General features: G+C 36.1%; 1 protein-coding gene across 1 annotated transcript in view; it reads left to right on the forward strand.

Moving 5' to 3' along the window:
- Window positions 1-18,608, forward strand: part of MALRD1 (MAM and LDL receptor class A domain containing 1) — a 622,346-nt gene that overhangs the window by 588,167 nt on the left and 15,571 nt on the right. The window contains 2 exon segments of the mRNA XM_090268028.1: window positions 5,809-5,888; window positions 5,982-6,078. Coding sequence (XP_090124154.1) covers window positions 5,809-5,888; window positions 5,982-6,078 — 177 coding nt within the window.

Here is an 18,608-nt window from a genome sequence, read left to right on the forward strand (position 1 = left end):
CTTGGATAACCAATTTACATAATACATATACATAAGAATTTTATTCTTTGGAATAAATATAATTTAATATATCATCTGTTCCATAAGTGTATATAGTTGGATTCCATATTTTTCACTTTCTGGTTCTGGGAATATAATTATTCTTGAAACAATTCTTTCATCCTCTCCTTTAGCACTCTTTTACTTTTTTATATTTCATATGTTATATTCTCTACTTTGTATGTCAGTTATTTTTATAACATTTTTATTTCCTAACTTTATACTCCTACAAATTTTAAAACATATTTTGTCCATCCTTTATGTATTTAGTAGTTATCTAAGCTTTCAATAAATACTTTATGAATAAGGAATTACTGATTTAATGAGGAGAACTCAGCAATCGAAATGGAAGAGTAGAAAAACTGAAGTTGTCTGTGTGTGTCCTCATAATAGAAGAGCCAACTGAAACATCTTAAATGAGAAAGAATTTATTGACTCATATAACTAAAGAATCTAATAAATGCAGAGTGGGCTTTGAACATGAACTGAGGGAGAAATTTGCAATGCCATTAGTTTGTTCCTCTATTTCTCAATGACTTCAAAGGCTCTATCTTTCTTTTAGGTTATTTTATCTTCAGCCTGGCTTTTGTAGCAAAGTGACAGCAAGAGGTTCTGCCTGAGCTTATAGGGCTCCATGCTTCCTTTTTCACATCAGAGGTGGAGAGAGTATGTCTTCTATACAAATGTACCCCACAGTAACAGAATTCTTATTGGACAAACTGATGTATGTATTTCTTTATGAACCATCCCCCTGTTGATTAGAAAGGCTGTGTAGTGAGGGACAAGATTTTGAGACAAAACACTATGCGAAGGAGAACAAGATAACCCTAGAGCTCAGGCTGAAGTTCAATCCCAAAAAAACCATAGACATGCTTACAATTTGGTGGAGGGAAGGGAAAGAGCTGATGTGATTAAATGAATTTGAGGAAGGTATTCATAACATGCACATAATTGGGTAGTAGTTTGAACTTCCATAGGCACAAAAAAAAGCTTACACTCATTAGGTATATGAAATAAGTGACAAAACACGCAGCCTCATATTAGCTCAAATAAATAAGGTTTTTCTCCATATTCACTTGACTTATGAGTGCTGTCTCTAAGGAAAAAAGTGCTTTTCTTCCCTTCTTTCAAATTTAATAGTTAATTTTATTGGTTAAACTGATCCTAATTACTCACTATGAAAATATAAGACCTCCAAAATAATTACATCACATGTAACATTTTTTTCTTCTTGACATTAAAATAAAAAAAAACAAGACTTCTAATTTAGAGTGAGGTATCCTAGTTTTAGCACAAGTATTGTATAATGCTTATGGTCTTTATATAACTTTTTGGATTATACAGAAGATTAAAGCACAATTGTGTTCAGCCTTGTTTAGTCATAAAATAGCTACGATAATACCTAGAATGGGCTATTCTAGTCCTTAATTAATTGTCATGCAAATAAGGTAAATCTCATTGTCCCATTCATTTAGTTGTCTTATTCTTGGCATCAGACAATTATGCAGCACTCCCCACACCCACCTCCCCCAATAAACACCAGCTCCTCATAGCCCTGCCTAGGATGCCGCACCAGGACTGGTCTTCTCTAGCCAAAAGCACACTGAATCTTCCCAATATCTTATCCATTCCCCATGTTTCAGTGGGGTCTAGGGATCTGACTGTCACAGTTACCTTGGACACTGAATTACCCATAGAAGAGGCTTAATGTGACAAAGAAAGATAATACATATGTTAAATATTCTTACTTAATTATTTATGCAACCCAGCAAATGTTTCTCCTTAGTGGAGAGGGGTAAAGAGAAGGAAAAAAGCAACAACAAAAAAATTAAAAAGAAATATATAGGTGATATGTTAATTTCTGAAACCTGAATGTCTATATGGGTTCTTTGCATAGAGAGCTAACCTTACAAAAGTTCATAATGCATTGTTGACAGTAAAAGCCAGGTTGTTACAGAGAGATGTAGATGCTTCTGTTACAGAAAACACACACATGGCCATATATATATATATATATATTCACACATGCACATCTGTGTGTGTGTGTGTTCTATGAGAGGGTTAAAGGAATGGAAGGAGGTATACATGTTTATATTAGTTATAACAGTGATATAGAGAGACCTGATTAAGATCACTGGGAAGAAGTGGGAGGGGCTATAGGAAGTTGCTGAGGCAATGGGAAGCAGTCTAGGACAGGATTGGCTGAGAAACTGAATGCCTCCAGAGCCAATGAAAATAAAAAGAGGGATGGCTCTTTGGTTCACAAGCTTTTCTGGCTCCAGAGCTGGCTCTCTCTCAGTCTCCTGGACTGACTGGCTCTGGCATGCAGGCTTCTCTTCCTCTAGGATGCCTGGATGATGGTGCTGCAGCTGCCTGCATTTCCCAACGGACAGTATTTTGGATGGGAAGGAACTCTGGGCACAGCGTGGGATCAGGCTGGCCTGGGAAGGGTGGCAGGTTTATTCTTTGGGTGTTCTGGAGGGAACAGGCTCTGAGGCAGAAGCCTGCCATTCTCCCGGAATTATGTAGCTTTTGTGTATTATGTTGTTATAGATTGTAAACTGATCCTATAGAAACTAACAGGGAGAAAGCTGGGAGAGCCCAGGTATTAATAATTTAGACTTAATTGATAGCTTAAGTAATTAAAACTGTGACTGCTTGAGTGACTTCTTTGGAATAAAGACTTCTTTCTCTTGTCACAAAACCTTTGCCTCTGGAATTTTCCCTAGAGGGTGGCAGCGGGCAGGGAGACCCACAAGTTGCTGTTCAGTAACAGCAAGAGAATGGAATTGCATATGGAGATAAAGCGTTGTATTTTAACATATATCTGTGCATAATTTCACTTATTACTTTAAGTGTGTATTATTGAATATTTTTAATCTGATAAACATCAAATAGGGAACTAGTGATTTGGAAATCAGGTTGGTGTGGAGATTACAACTTTTACTTCAAGGAACAATTTGTTGTTATGACTAGAATTCTTTTGAACCATAGATATTACTGTATAATTTTAAAATTACAATAGTTACTATTTATATTTGAAAATTAATTGATATCTATTAAAATTCAACAGATGATAAGCCCTCTTGAAAATATATAGAAAACATTTAGTTTAAATATGTCAGACTGATGCACAAACTATACTTAAGTGGAAACTTTTGGGGGTAGGGTACTCAATTTCCACTAAAATAATCAACTCCTTTGAAGGATTTTCTGTTATAAATATCTAACTCAAAATTGTATTTGTACTTCTTAAATTTAAAATTTCCTTGGCCAAAAATTATAAAAATTCAGCATATTTTGAAATTAATTTTTGCCCTTAAAGTGCATTACTTTCTATTGCTTTTCTCATGTTAATCTATAAGATTATATCACTATGATCTGTTCCTTAATATAATTATCCTTTGGTAAAAAATAAATAAATAAAAATTCAGCGATATGTACTTATGTACCTATTTAAAGGAAGGTTATCTCCTGTTATTTTTAGGTAAACTTTCATTAATGTTAAAAAACAAATTGCCAGTCTTTATTTTTTTTTATACATAGTATCTATGCTTATTTCTGTAAAATCGCCATCAAAATATTTTCAATATAGCTGAAATTGTTTTTCAGTGAAAAACTGTCAAAAGAAAAGGTCACTTAATACTCTGTTCATCACCAGCAGACTGATATATAGCTAGATGATAAATAAATATGATGATATGATAGAATAGGTAGTTAGACAACATGAGCAGAGTACAAACTGATAGGCCAGGTACAGTGGTCACCAGAACAGAAAGCCATGGTGTCTAGCAACAGACAATTGTAAGGTGGGACCTCAATCCCAGGTAACCTTTCCTGCCCTTTAGACTCCCTGACGTTTCATATGGCTGGTCATGTGATTTGGACCCTCCCCTGGCTTGTCAATAGTAATACGGTAGGCCCCCTTAGAAGAGGAACAAGGGGCCAGTTGCTGAACCAAGGTCCAATAACATTCTGGTGCCGTCTTGAAGCTATAGATGATAGATAAATAGAATTATAGATAGATGATAATAAATAAATAGATAGACAGATAGATAGATCATAGATAGATAATATGTAAGTATATATACATATATCAATGTATAAATAAATAGGAAAAAGATAGATAATATATAGAGAGATAGCATTTATGCTGTTTCTCCATATGGTTTGGATTTTCCCCGTTCATTTTTTAACTAGTATTTTAAGATATTTTCCACTGACATTAATCTTAATAGACACATTCAAACACCTACAATTTACCTAAGTGAAGATTAGGACAATTCTGATGCCAGTGAAGTGGCATTTTCAAAATTTCAAGGAGCCCAGTTAACCCAAAATGAAAAACTGTCCTCATCTCTAGGCCACACCAGTTTGTGCACTTGTGAAAGCCTGATATATAGAGTCACACTGTCAATTGAGGACTGACAAGAACTATATCCTAAGGGTTCTGAGGACAAAAAAAAACATAGTGATAATGTATGCATGTAAAACGACAGTACATGTTTTACAAGGGCACGCAGATGAAAGAACATACTTTAAGCACTTTAAAATGAATGACCATTAGGAAAAGAAAAAATTAAAGTGCAGAATGAGAATGAAAGACATAAACAAATTAATAAATAAAAGAAGGACAAATAAATAAGGAACTCAAAAAAAATCTAATCTTCAACAATTCTAATTTATTTTCATTTGAATTTCAGAAAGCAAAACAATAAAATTATCCTAAATGTCTGCCTTTTAAAGAATATCTCCTAAGGGAAGTGGGCATTCTTATAGACTGCATTGAACCTCTAAGCTTTTTATATTTAATAAAAGAGCTATTGCTTTGTGAAGGAACTGTTATTGAGCATTCAAATTTTCAAACTCAAAAGAGATTCAGAGAAATGATAGCAAATGTGTGGTGAAGAAGAATTGCTTCTAACACACAGCTTTTAAAAGCACACATATTCAAAAGCTAGTTTTTAATCCTATTTTGTAGCATGTACCATGAAACTGGCAGGAAATTCAATTAAACCCTTCTTAATTTGTATTCTGTTATTTCTGGTAAACAATAATATGTACACACCCATAAACAAATACATACTACCAGAAATATTCTGATATGTTTACCACTTAGAAATAAACCTTATCTCTCTTTGAGACACAAACTAGTCTCCATTTCTGAACTATCTGAAGACCATCTATGTCAAAAAAGATGCGCTCAGTAGTTAGAAGTTTCATCATGTATGCCCCTAAGTAAAGCAAAGGTAATGAAATTCTAGTAGTATTCCTAATACCTTTCATGAGATTATTAAACTCATTCCAAACCAATGAACTCGAAGGATCATCTGTTTTCAATGAAAAATATCTCAGTGATTTATATTTTTGTTAATCTATCATTTGAATATCCTCTGTCGGTATCTAAAATGCATCCACTTACTATAGAAAAATGTGCTGGCTTTTAGGTTTGAGATAAATGATGAGCAAAGCAATATGGACACTGGTGAAAAGCAAGTCAATTTTTGAAAACAAAAAAGGAAACCTGTGAAAACCAGGTTCCCACCTTATAAAGTCAAGTGGAGGATATATCATGAGAAAACATCACCTTACACAATAATGTGGAAATAATAAACTTTAATTTTGTTTAGGCTTTGGTTTCTATCAAAGTTACCCACATTCCTGGTATCTCAATTTTTATTGACATTGATCATTTTATTCCATGACAATACTGTTAAAATATGTCTTTACCTTTTCTTTTCTAACTATCATTTTTTATCTCATTTCCAGATGTGAACAAGGATGGAAAGGAAATCGATGTCACATCAAAGTTAACCATTCTACAGAAGATTTTACGTACTCTCAGAATAGTAGGTGACATTGTGACTAAACAAATCACTTGGTTTTGAGTGTCTAATATTTTCGACTGCATATTTATCATTTTCATCTGTTTGAAATTGTAGATATATGGACTTTCCTGGGTATTGGATTAGCTTTACTGATGGCTCATATTACAGTGGCAGTGTTGTGTTTCCTTGCAAACAGAGAAGTGCTTGGAAGGTAAGTGCCGTCTTTGATGGCTGAATAAAATATACTGTGGTAGAACACTTTTCTGAAACATTTATATTGCTGCCTTCTCTCTCTCTCTCTCTCTCTCTCTCTCTCTCTCTCTCTCTCTCTCTCTCTCTCTCTCTCTCTCTCTTTATTTTCTATGCAGGTAACTTTACCATTTCCATAGCTTATGGATTTCTTTCTCTGGGCAGAAAGCAGGAGCTACTTAACAATAACTTTTTTTTTTTTTTTTTTTTTGGTTAAAAGCCTTAAATTGACTTCTCAGATTATGTTAGGAACGTATTTTATAACAACAAAAGGGAGAACATGACATTCTCTACAGATGAAAAAGATGGGAGGGGATGAGTGTCCCACTTCCCAGTAGTGCCCAGGGAAGACAGCAGAACTGCAAAAGTGACCCTTTTGTGGCCTGCCCAGGTAGGCTGAACTATAGGCACCAGCTTTCCAGGCCACCACCCCCATGTACTAAGTAATGCATGTAACAGAGGCCAGGAGCTGCTGTCCTGGAGACGCTCTGCAGGCTGGGTGCAGCTATACCTCAGAAGACCTCACAATCCACATTGCTGGGCAAGATGCTAGGAGCTTCCTACCTAATATCCATCTTCCCATCACCTGTATTGGCTACAGTTCACCCCAATAATGAAAGTGACTGATTTTCCATAAACTGAACAAGATAAAGACTGAGAATAAGATTTAATAAGATTTTGAGAAATTGAAGAAATGCATCACCTCTTACATACTGAGTTTGTGGTCAGGGTTTTAGATTGGTCCCAACACCAATGCAACACGGAGCCCAGGATAACTCAGCTCCATTTCCCTTGGTGTCGATTTATATATGCCACTGCTTGATGGATTCTTCTCAGATCTCCAGCCTGCAGTCTTGTTAATTAGCAGACACCAAACTTGATATCATCAATTAAAGCAAAATTATTCTAGAACTATGGTGTTCATTAGAGAAAAAAAAGATGATATTTTTAATTCATTACTAACAGGAAACTCTTACTGATCTATTAATTCTGTAGTTATTTCTCACGTGCCTGAAATATGCCAGACAATTTACATACAAACATGAATGAGAAGCATTCAGGACTTAAAGGAGTTTGTAATCTAGTGGGAAAAACAGACAGAAAGCTACTAAGTAAAATGCTGGTTCTGTGATAGAATGTACACACACAGTCAGTGTTCTCCAAAGAAACAGAAATTATGGCTAGATAGATAGATATATTATTGTTTCTGTCTTCATATACATGTAGCTTTAAATATCTTATACAACATAATATATAATATTAATACATTATCAAATGCAATACATTAAGATATCTTAAAAGTAACATGTATATATGTAAATAAGATAGTAATGTATTATAATTTACTAAATTATTTAGCATTAATTATACTTATTGGGATATTAATTAAATAATCATCAATTTAATTATATTAATAATATAATTAATATAGTGTACAGTAGTACCTCCCTATATCGCAATTCACTTATCATGGCCTCACTGTATTGCGGAATTTTTTTAAATATTATATTTAATTATTTATCGCGGATTTTTCGCTGTATCGTGGGATTTTGTGGTACTGTATACGTATGTCATTAAAGTTACATAGGTTTAAGAGTGTAGAATAAATGTAAGGTTCCTACTTTGCAGGGGGTCTAGAACATAATATCCACGATAAGTACGTGAATACTGTATTGAGCTAGAGAAAGATTTACTTTAAGGAATTTGCTCATGTAATTGGGGCTGGCAAGCCTGAAAGTTGTTGAACGGGCTGGTAAGTTGCAAATTCAAGTAAGAGTTGATGTGCAGGCTTGAGTGCCAAGTCTGCCAGGTGTGCTCTCAGGCTGGAAACATGGGGTTGAGGAGGTTTCTATTTTGCAGCCTTGAGGCAGAATTCCTTCTTGTTTGGGAAACCTCAGCCTTGGTTGTTAAAACCTTTGAATGATTGAATGAGGCCCATCCACATTATTGAAAGTAACATGCTCTACTTAAAGTTAGCTGATTGTAAATGTTAATCGCACCTGAAATACCTTTACTGTAACATCTAGACTAGTGTTTGAGCCAAGAACTGGGCACCATAGCCCATCCAGGTTGACACATAAAGTTAATCATTACACTATGTGAACAAGTTGCCCCATTAACACAACCAGCGAGAGAACTCAGGGAGAACCCTAAATTTCACATCATTTCCAGCTTTGTATTGGACAGCTTATGCCATTGCCTCTCTGGAGAGACCTCTCAGGCAAATGTTGGTGGCGCTATGCCAGACCCTGACAGAGCCAGCTCTCCTTTCTCTCCTTCTGTCATTCTTTTTCAATGTCATGCTTTCTAATAATTTCTCAACTTTCTTTGCCAAACTAAATCTACTTCTATATGTCTTTTCCAATTTCTTTGTTCATATTCTCTTAATCTTTCCTCTGTCTCACTGTTTTAAAAAAATTTAGCCTTGTCTCTCCTTCTCATCCCTTACTGATGGTCTCCAGGGTTTGCCTCTGTATCTGGTTCTCCACCCACCCTACCTATTCTCCATGGAAGAAGTCATTCATTTCCAAGCTTTCCAATGCCATCTATACATTAATGGCTTCGAATCATCTCTGTGTCTTGCTGAAATTCTGTCCATGCTCTAGATCCACACCATGCCTTCAGCTATTTTTCTAGCTACATTGACCTTAACATATGAAATATATGTGCCCATAATTTCCATATTCTGAATATCATTTGAGATGAAAATCTGAGACACAGCTGCTTTTATCATCCTACCTGAACACACCAGAACTCTTATCTTGCACTAACAACTGTTCTGGCACAAGATACATGAGAAATGAAGTAAAATTTGTTATATTCTATAAACAAGAGGCTCTCAATACCACAGATTTTAAACAACTGACAAAGATTACCAGTAATTGGGTTCAGACACAATCCACTGAGGCTTGCTAATGCAAGCAAAACCATCTATACTGCCATCAGCCAATCCTTCATTTCTCCAGTGTGTCTAAGGAGAGTACTGGAAAGGGAAGAGAAGGGATCCTTGAAGTCATAGTCTCTGGAGCAGTGCAGTGTTTATAGAGAGAAATTTTTACTCTTTTCCAATGAAGAACAGAGGAAGATACCACCACCAGTACCACCCAAAGCAGCACAATGGAAGGGCCTCAAGAGAATTAATAATTAAGACTGGTGATGCCTGGAAGAAAAGATGAAAATTCTGCACCATCTGATTCTTGTGCTGCATTAGAGTGCAGTGTAGAGAAATTGTTCTTAGGAGTATTTAGTACATGTAGTCTTTGAAAACAGACATAAAGACAATTTTTGATTCACTGCTCTGAAAGTGGATGGCCCTGGGAGCATCCTGAACCAGCTGGACTTAAAAGGACTGCGGTCTAATGTACCTGGAAACAATAGGAGAGTGAAGGATGGGAGTTCTATACTGTATCCAAGTTATGCACAACCCTTCCAAATGTATGTAAGAGAGCCTAGAGTTTTCTGCTCCAGTCTACTTGAAGAAGCACAGAGAATAGAGATAAGTTGGTGTTGTGGGGTTGATAGGCAGTTTAAGTGAGGTGATGCCCCTCGAAGAAGAGCATTGGGGGAAGGACTGAGCTAAAAGTAAACACAGCTGCTTTCTTTAAAAAGGTATTCAATAAAAGAAGGGGCCCAGACAAAGTTGATTCACACACACACCGTAAACTATCACTAAGGAGGCTACAACTAGAGAAAAGTGAGAATTACCCATTGTGCCATGGCAGGTGATTTCCTGTTGATGACAGATGACTAGTTATTAAGAGAAAAATCCAACTTTGCATTTCCCCCTCATCTCTCTGTCCCCACAACAGAGCCAAGCTTTGAAAAAATGGCAGGGTGTGAGGTGGGGTAGAGGGTTACTTGAAAGCCAGATCATAATCTTCAGTCTCTTCCTGACTTTAAGCAACAGCCATTGTCAGATCTCACGACTGAAACAGGGAAAGGGCAGGCAACAAATAGAGGTTCAAATCTGGTATTTCTTGGCAGCTTTAAAGAGGATTGGACCATATTTAGACATTAAAAACTAACTTTTAGTCAGTAAAAGAGAAAATAATGTTATGAAATTTGCCCAGGATATATGTGAACTGGACCAAGAAAGAAGGATGGTTGATAAAACATAGTAGAAATAAATGATTGCAAGCTAAAATGTTTGGCCAAGAGACGGATAAATGAAACAACAGTGAGTCACCTTGAAAACAACACCAAAACTTTGAGATACACAGGAATTAATAACATAGGCAGGAAATTCATCACCTTCTGTAAATAAACCTTAACATGAAGATTTTTCATTAGATTTTATAAAAAGAATTCATAGCATAAGAGGCCTTTCGGTGACTTGCAAAAAACATATTTTTATTATTATTTTTTAAAGACATATGTTGGAACACTGTGTGCTCAGATAATGCCAAGCACAACAATGAACCTCTTAATGTTGTTTTTAAAGGTCAGGTTTCCTGCATTTTCTTGTACATTCTGTGACCGTCTGTTAGCTACTTGCCACCTAAAGTAGTAGTGAGGACATTTTGATTGCAGGTGAAGAAAGTTAACTCAAGCTGGCTTAATCACAAAAAAGAATTTAGTATAAAAATGCTCGTGTCTCCCAGAGTTCAAGGGTAGTAATGAAAGAGGTTGGGCCTCAGAAAGGCTTAGACCCAGCGGAATTCTTCATCTGCCTCTCATCTCTGCTTCTTTTTGATTCTATGTTTGATGATTTTCTCTGAGGACATATTTTCCTCTACTCACTGTATTTAACAAAATGGTGTCACTTAGAGGATGGATGCTAGGCATTCATTAGATCTCAAAACATGAGGAAAGACCAAATATCTGTCTTTTTGTCTCCATTCAGTATTCTAAAAGAAGACCTTAATTAGCCCACTTGGGTCAAGATCCCCTTTCTGGTCAAATCCACATGGGTGGGATAAGGGGTGAGGACAATAGTTAAACATGACTGCATGGACCCCATATCAAGGCACTATAGTGGTGGGGATGGACCAAAAAAGGGGTTTTCGTGAAAAGTCTCTGAAAAGTGCCCACTAACCTGTCTCCATGGTCCAGACCCCACCAGACTTTCATTTGCCATGGTACTTTAGAGGAAACAACAAATATGGCAGCCTTCTAGAGTTGTTTATAGTAATACAAAGGAGATCAGATCATCAAAATCTATACCTAGAAATCAAGATTAAAAGATTCAAATAAATAGTGGACTATGATTCCTTACCAGCAGCCACAAAATGCCCACTGATTTTCCAGTTTATGTCACCTCTTTTTTTAAATAAATGTATTGGGGTGACATTGATTAATATTGTATAAGTTTCAAGTATACATTTCTATGATACCTCATCTGTATATTGTGTTGCATGACCACCACACAAAGCTAAATCTCCTTTTGCACCATACACTTGACTCCCCCAATTCCCCAAACCTTTTCCTCTGGTAACTACTGTACTGTTGTCTATGTCTATGAGTTTCACATATGAGTGAAATTATATGGTTCTTAGCTTTTTCTGACTTGTTTTGCTTAGCATGATATTCTCAAGGTCCATCCATGTTGTTGCAAATGGCAGGATTTCATCTCTTCTTATGGCTGAGTAGTATTCCATGGTATAAATGTACCACATCTTCTTTATGGAATCACCTATCAAAGGACAATTCCATTGTTTTCACATCTTGGCCACCATAAATAGTGCTGCAATGAACATAGGGGTGCATATATCTTTGCAAATAAATGTTTTCAAATTTTTCAGGTAAATACCCAGAAGAGGGATTGCTGGGTCATATGGTAACTCTATTCTTAATTTTTTGAGGAATCTCAACACTGTTCCCATATTAGTGTAACCAGTTTACATTCCCACCAGCAGTGAATGAGAGTTCCTTTTTCTCCACAACCTCCCCAATGCTTGTTATTACTTGTGTTGTTGATAATAGCCATTCTTACAGGTGTGAGGTGGTATTTTCCTAATTTGTATTTGCATTTTACTAATAGCTACTGAAGTTGAACATCTTTTCATATATCTGTTGGTCATTTCTATGTCATCTTGGGAGAAGTTAGACTATATCATCTTTGCTTGGAGAAAATTGTCAGAAAATAGCTACATTGAGGCACTTTATTCCTTAAGGTTAATTTAATAAATACACTAGCAAAAGTTTAAAAAGCAAATAGAAAAGGTTAGATCTGGAAATTTTCTAAATAATTGTATAGAATTGTAAGTAAGTGTGTGTAACAGGAAAAAGATTGCTGAGTAGGAAATTATAATACCTAAATGTGGTCTTGAAAATGCCTCATGATTCAATTCCACAAGTATTTATGAAGATTTCCTATGTGCTAGTCTTGAGAGATCTCGAAGATATATAAGATGATATCCCTGCTTTCTGACTCGTATTCAATTGCATTATATGTTTGAATATGATGAGTATAATGGTAGAAATGTAAACCAAAATATTTTGGGGGTAAAATGGAAGGATAGAATAATCAAAAGAATATTTTTTAAAATATTTTTGGTAAAAAACAAAGACAATTAGAATCCCCAAAGCTGGATATGCTGCCTTATATGACCCAATTGGAGATTCAGATATTCTTGTTTTTTGAGATTCATGAATAAGTGGTTCTGACCTCCAAATAAAATACCTGTCTTTGTAATATAATCTCTCTACCAGACCCTTCCCACTGCTGACACCTTGTACAATAATGTGGAGATTTGGAGACAGAAGTTTAGCTGCTCATGTAGTTCAAGATCCCTGGAGAGGCCTAACCTGGGCCCAGCAATAAATATTTATCCTTAACAAAAATCATAACCTTGCTTTCTCTATGCCTCAAGGCATTCAGCTGCTTTTACATGTAGAGTATCACCAGTGAGCCTGTCCTGGCCTCAGAAATGAATATTTAGTCCTAACAAGGTGGAATTCCACTAGTGGCAATAACCATGGTGGTCTCACAATGCTGGCAAACCTTTGCTCTCTGCACATGTGTCTGCCCACAGAAAGTACAGCTGTTAACATCCATAAACCTAACTCCTCAGTCTCAGTCCCTCGTGCCTATAGTGGCCATGCTCTTCCAATACTGCTAAATCTTTACTTTAAGCAGGAGAAAGAAAATTGAGAAGAGGAATTCAGAATCTTTCCCTTAAAAATGAGATTGGACCACCTGTGATGATTCCTCCTCCTTTTCCTCCTCCTCATTCTCTGTTTTAAAGAGAAGCCTATGCAGCCTGTTCCCTAATAATTTTTGCTCAGTTCTCACCTTTGTTTTCTTGCCCTGAAATGGTAGAAAAGAATCATAAGGGAGGACTCAAAGGAAAAATAGTATTTGTCCCAAGTTGGTCGCATTTCGGTCACTCTCCTATGATGCCTACTTACTACCCTGTTGCCAAGGATTCTTATCAGAGTGGAATAAATGGTGCACATTGCAAGTCTTATCTATCACATGGAGGTGATGTCTTCCGGGGAGCCAGCATCCAATGGATGGGGTAAGAGGGCTGCAAGGGGAGGTAGTGTTTTTATTGAGACTTGAAGGATGAAAAAAACATGCGGAGATAAAGAAAGAGGGTTTAAAAAAATAAAAGAAAATGAAAGCTCATGGTTTCAAAAATGTCTCACATAACTACAGAAAATGGGAGGTGAAACAGTAAGTTACACTTAGAAAAGTGTGTTGCAGAGAGGTGGTTAAAGGGTTTTCAATGCCTACTAAGGAGATTTCAATTCATTAAAAAAAAAAAAGAAAAGAAACTAGGGCTAGGCGCTGGTTATCTTCTCTCTGTCCCCAGATCTACTCTCTGCCTTTCTTGACCAAACAGGGTAGAGAAATGTAGAAGGTAAATGTGGAGACCTGACCTTTTGGGATTGCATTAACAAGCTGTCTTGTCATTTGAATTTATGTTGTGTTTGGCCAAGGTTGGGCATCTTAAGACAGAAGAGAGAAGGGGCTGGTTATTCGTAACCCTGGCTCCTCCCTGCAGTGGAGACCCAGCTGGCCGCTGCAGATGAGAGGTCCCGCAGGAACCCCGATGCGTATGGCAGCTACCTTCCCCCATCCCTCTCCTTTTTCCTCCTCCCCACCTACAGTGATAACAGGCCTGATGTCATTGACTCTGGGACTGTACCCTCTCTTATTGTTTCTCTGAATTCTGGCTATAGTTTTGCAAATTGCTGCTTTATCAAACATTCCAAGTTTTCCAATTTGAGTGTTTCAGCTATTTCCTGCTGGGGTTTAACTAATACGAGCTAGGAAAGGATGACAAGATTGTGTCTGTGTTCAAAGAAAGAATGAAGAGCTTAAGAATAAACTAAGAAAGATTAAGAAGGAGATTGGCAGTCTAGAGAACATGTACCTGTTCAAGAGATTTAGATGAGCAATAAGAACCTGAAACTGAACAGTGATGATTGACTTAATACAGGAGGTGAGAAAAATGCAAGTGTCAAAGCTGATTTGAGGGTATCATTTCTAAGCAACTGCGTGGTTAATAATGCCACTAACAGAGATCGGAAAACCCAGAAATAAGGGAGGAGCATTACTTTAATATTTTACATTTTCTTATTTATATAATGAAATTTAATTCAATCAATTTTCCCTAATTTTTATCGTTTATAGGCCACCCCCCTCAATTTAGGGCTTGACTATGTATCATGTTTACTATTACTTTTATTTATCTTTAAAGAGACTACATTTTTTACTTAGCCTTCTGTAAGAAATAAGAGTCATGAAATCATGGGTTTAATATACCATTTATATATTTTTATTATACATTTAATATAAAATGTAACTGTAAGATTAAAATGTTTGTGTTGCCTAAATTACTCTTTCTTACAAGCATTGTTTCACCTACTACAACATAATGGAAAATGATAACTAAATTATTTTAAAGTTTTCTCCAAGCTCCAAAATTACATGATTCAAATACAATCTGGAGCATGGTATTTTGGACCCTGAGTATTCCCTAATTGTAAAGTAAGCTGCATTCACCTATCTTTGCATTACATTTCCTTGAGACACTTAATGCTTATTTTAAATAGTAAAGAAAGAAAAGTGTCTAACTTATCATTGAATACTAGATCAAACACTCAGCAAATCTACCTGTATGATAGTCTTGACCACACAGCTGACTAATGGTTAAAAACAACAATGTCTGGGACTCAGTTGTAATTCTATTCAATGATAACTCTCTAGGAGGCAGGGGCAGCATTGTTTGTTTATCTTCAGATTTGCCTAATATATGGTATGCGTTTCATAAATAATATATAGGGCAGAAAAACATCAGATGGCTGGGATTTGTAGATTTGCAATAATACATCAAAGTCTTGGAATTCAGGCTCTGTGGGCTGATTATACTCAAGAATAATGCCAACTGCCACCTTTCCAGAATAAAATGGCCAAAGGAAAGTAGAACAAACTTCCAGAAATGTTGGACTTACTTCTTTCTTCATTGTAAAACATAAAGCATAAAAAGGTAAGACTTACACAAAAGCTAACCACGAAAATGGTGTCCTCTGCAAATCTTCCCAGGGCACTTTGAAGAGAAATAACCATTCCTGCCTCCGAGTTTCCAAAGCACTTTGTTCTCAGCTTGTTATTCACTCATCACATTGACTTTTGGTTTGATTCTTCTCATAACAGGTTTGAGCCTCCTGATGGCAGGGTCCTTGGCCTACTCGTATTTGTATCCTGAAGTTCACAAATAGCACTTAGGAATTCATCTCAGTAAATATTTCTTAAGTAGAATTGCTCAGCCTATCTACCATAGGATGTGGGAGCCCAAAGGAACAATTTATATTCCAGAGCAATCTTTTATTTGGACTTAAAGCTCCAGAATTTATTCATATTAGAATCTTCACAGATGACTGACTCTAAAAGTTGAGTTATCATTGCTAGGTATTCTTGAAGAATTTCTGCCCAGTTTGACTAACTTCATTAAACCTGTGAAAGTGGAAAGCATATCAGGCAACACCAAATGATGATACATGTATGACCCTTGGCAGACTGGTCACTGGGGTTCATGATGGACTACAAAATCAGTTCATAATCAGAAGCTTAAATATGAGGATGTTAATGAAAGACATTAGAGAGTACCAACATCTACAAATATACGCATTCAAAGTCCATGGGAGAAATTTAGCATCAAAAAACCTGTGCATTTGGTGGAGGCAGGAAATTGAAATTAGTTAAAGGAGTAACTGTGTTCACTTCCCCCAAACTGTCCTCATATAAGACCACTTAATTTAGATGTACAAATGTGTGGCAGGTTTTACCCTGAAACATCTGAAAACGGAAGTTGGCATCTGTCAAACTAATGTAATTAACAAAAATGCTATAAAGATATTATTACTCTCATTCTATTTTCTTAGAGAAGTCATTTCCAAATTAGTGTATAGATTAACTCTTTTCAAGAAAATAGTGTCCATATTGATAAAACAAGAGAAGAAATCTTATATGAGTTTCAAAATGATCTACTGTTTTTACTAAATATCTAGTAGTTTTTTAAATAACAAATCCCCTGATTATTTAAAAACGATGTTATTTAACTAAACAAAATTAGTTTATATTCAATGTATTAGGAATACAAGTCTTGAATAATGCCAGGTTCATTTGGTGTGTACATGTGTGTTGTTTTGTATATATTGTCATTGGATACAAACTTCAAATAGTCTAAGAAATGAAATATGTATAAAAATGTTAAGGAGCATTTTATTGTAGAAATAGTTTCCTACTCTAATAATTTGATAGCCATGTATCCATTTTGAAACAGGTCACGCTTTGGCAGAGACAGGACCCAGGGTAGGAGTCAAGGCACTTTCCTTGGTTCAGTATAAATCTTACATAGCAAAAAGACAGCGTTTCAGTCCGTGATATAGTTCCATGTTGCATTTGTTTCCTTGTTTCCAGCCATCAGAGTAGATTAAAGTGTTATAGGAAAATTAGAGTCGCTCTTTGAAAGAGGGAACCTGTTTAAATGAGGAAGGACAAAAAGGCAGTAAAGATAAATGACATGTGTATTATTAGTAAATCAGAGCTCTTCCACGGCATGCAGCAAATACGTTCAGCAACTTTGGTGAATAAGAATTCTAAATGTTGTTCTTTATCAGTGTTACTAGAGGATAGGGAATTTGGAGTTGTGGGAGGATGGGAGCAGCTTCATCATTTTTCTTCAGTAACTGCTTTGCTATCCTCTTGACTCCTTTCTGCTTTCAAATCATCTTTCACACAATTTTGTTTAAAAGCTTCCTTGGGGACACTCCTACAAGTTCAACACTATGTTTACTGTGTTGGAATTTCTAGCTCACTAGTGAATCAAAGGACAGATTAAAAACAGAACTTAAAAGGTTATTTTCATTTTCATAAAAAGAAACACATAAATCAGAAGCTTAGTGATTCATTCATATATTTGTTGGTAAACATTTATTAAGCACCTAGTATGTGCTAGGCACTATGCTAGAGGCTGGGAATATAAAAAGTAACAATACTTCATGCTCAGAGAAGGCATATAGTAAAGCAAATAAAGCAGTTCTTCAACAAGAATAAATTTTTTTTTAATCCTCACCCAAAGATATGTTTATTGATTTTAGAGAGAGGAAGGGAGGAAGAGAGAGGGAGAAACATGAATGTGAAAGAGAAACATCAATCTCTTGCCTCCTGTACACGCCCCAGCCAGGGATCAGAACTGCAGCCTATATATGTGCCCTGACCAGGGATTGAATCTACAACCTTTTGGTACACCAGACAACACTCCAACCAACGGGGCCACCTGGCCAGGGCAACAATCATATCTTAGTAAGCATGTACAGTTATTTCCTACCAAGCATGAGATAAGCATGGGTTGAGTAGAGGATGACTTTGCTTCGAAGGTGAAACTAATATGGTGGTGAAGGATTTAGAAAGGACATGCTGCATCATGCAAGTCTGAATTCTTGGGTTGAAATTAACCAGATGGAAAGGAGGTAGAGCATTCCAGGAAGACAGAAGCACTAATGTAAAGGCACAGTTGTGACAGAGAAAGACATTATTAGTGTGAATAAAACATAGGCGAGAAAAAAAATAAAAAGAGGGAATGAACTGCAAAGGTTATTTCTAACAAATCTACATGGAAAGCTAATTGTGTGCTTATGCATCTATAATTGTCTTTATGTTTTAAAAATACAAGAAAATAAAATTTTATTGCCCAAGTATTTTAAGTATTATAAACTGATCTTATTCACAGATCCAAGAGAGCTTAAACTACAAGTATTATATTTAAAATAGGATCTATTTAAAGGGATTTGTGAATATTTGAGTCATAATGAAACAAGTCCATTTTTTCTAGACAGGTTTTCTTAGAGTATTGTCAACTTTAAAATTGTCTGACAATAGCCCTGGTTGGTGTGGCTCAGTGGATTGAATGTCATCCTGTGAACCAAAAGATCGCTGGTTTGATTCCCAGTCAGAGCACATGCCTGGGTTGTGGGCCAAGTCCCCAGTTGGGGACATATGAGAGGCAACTGATGGAAGTTTCTTTCACACATCACACTTTC

Source organism: Furipterus horrens, unplaced genomic scaffold (genome assembly GCF_987537825.1).
Source record: "Furipterus horrens unplaced genomic scaffold, mFurHor1.1.pri manual_scaffold_2, whole genome shotgun sequence".
Classification (NCBI taxonomy): domain Eukaryota; kingdom Metazoa; phylum Chordata; class Mammalia; order Chiroptera; family Furipteridae; genus Furipterus; species Furipterus horrens.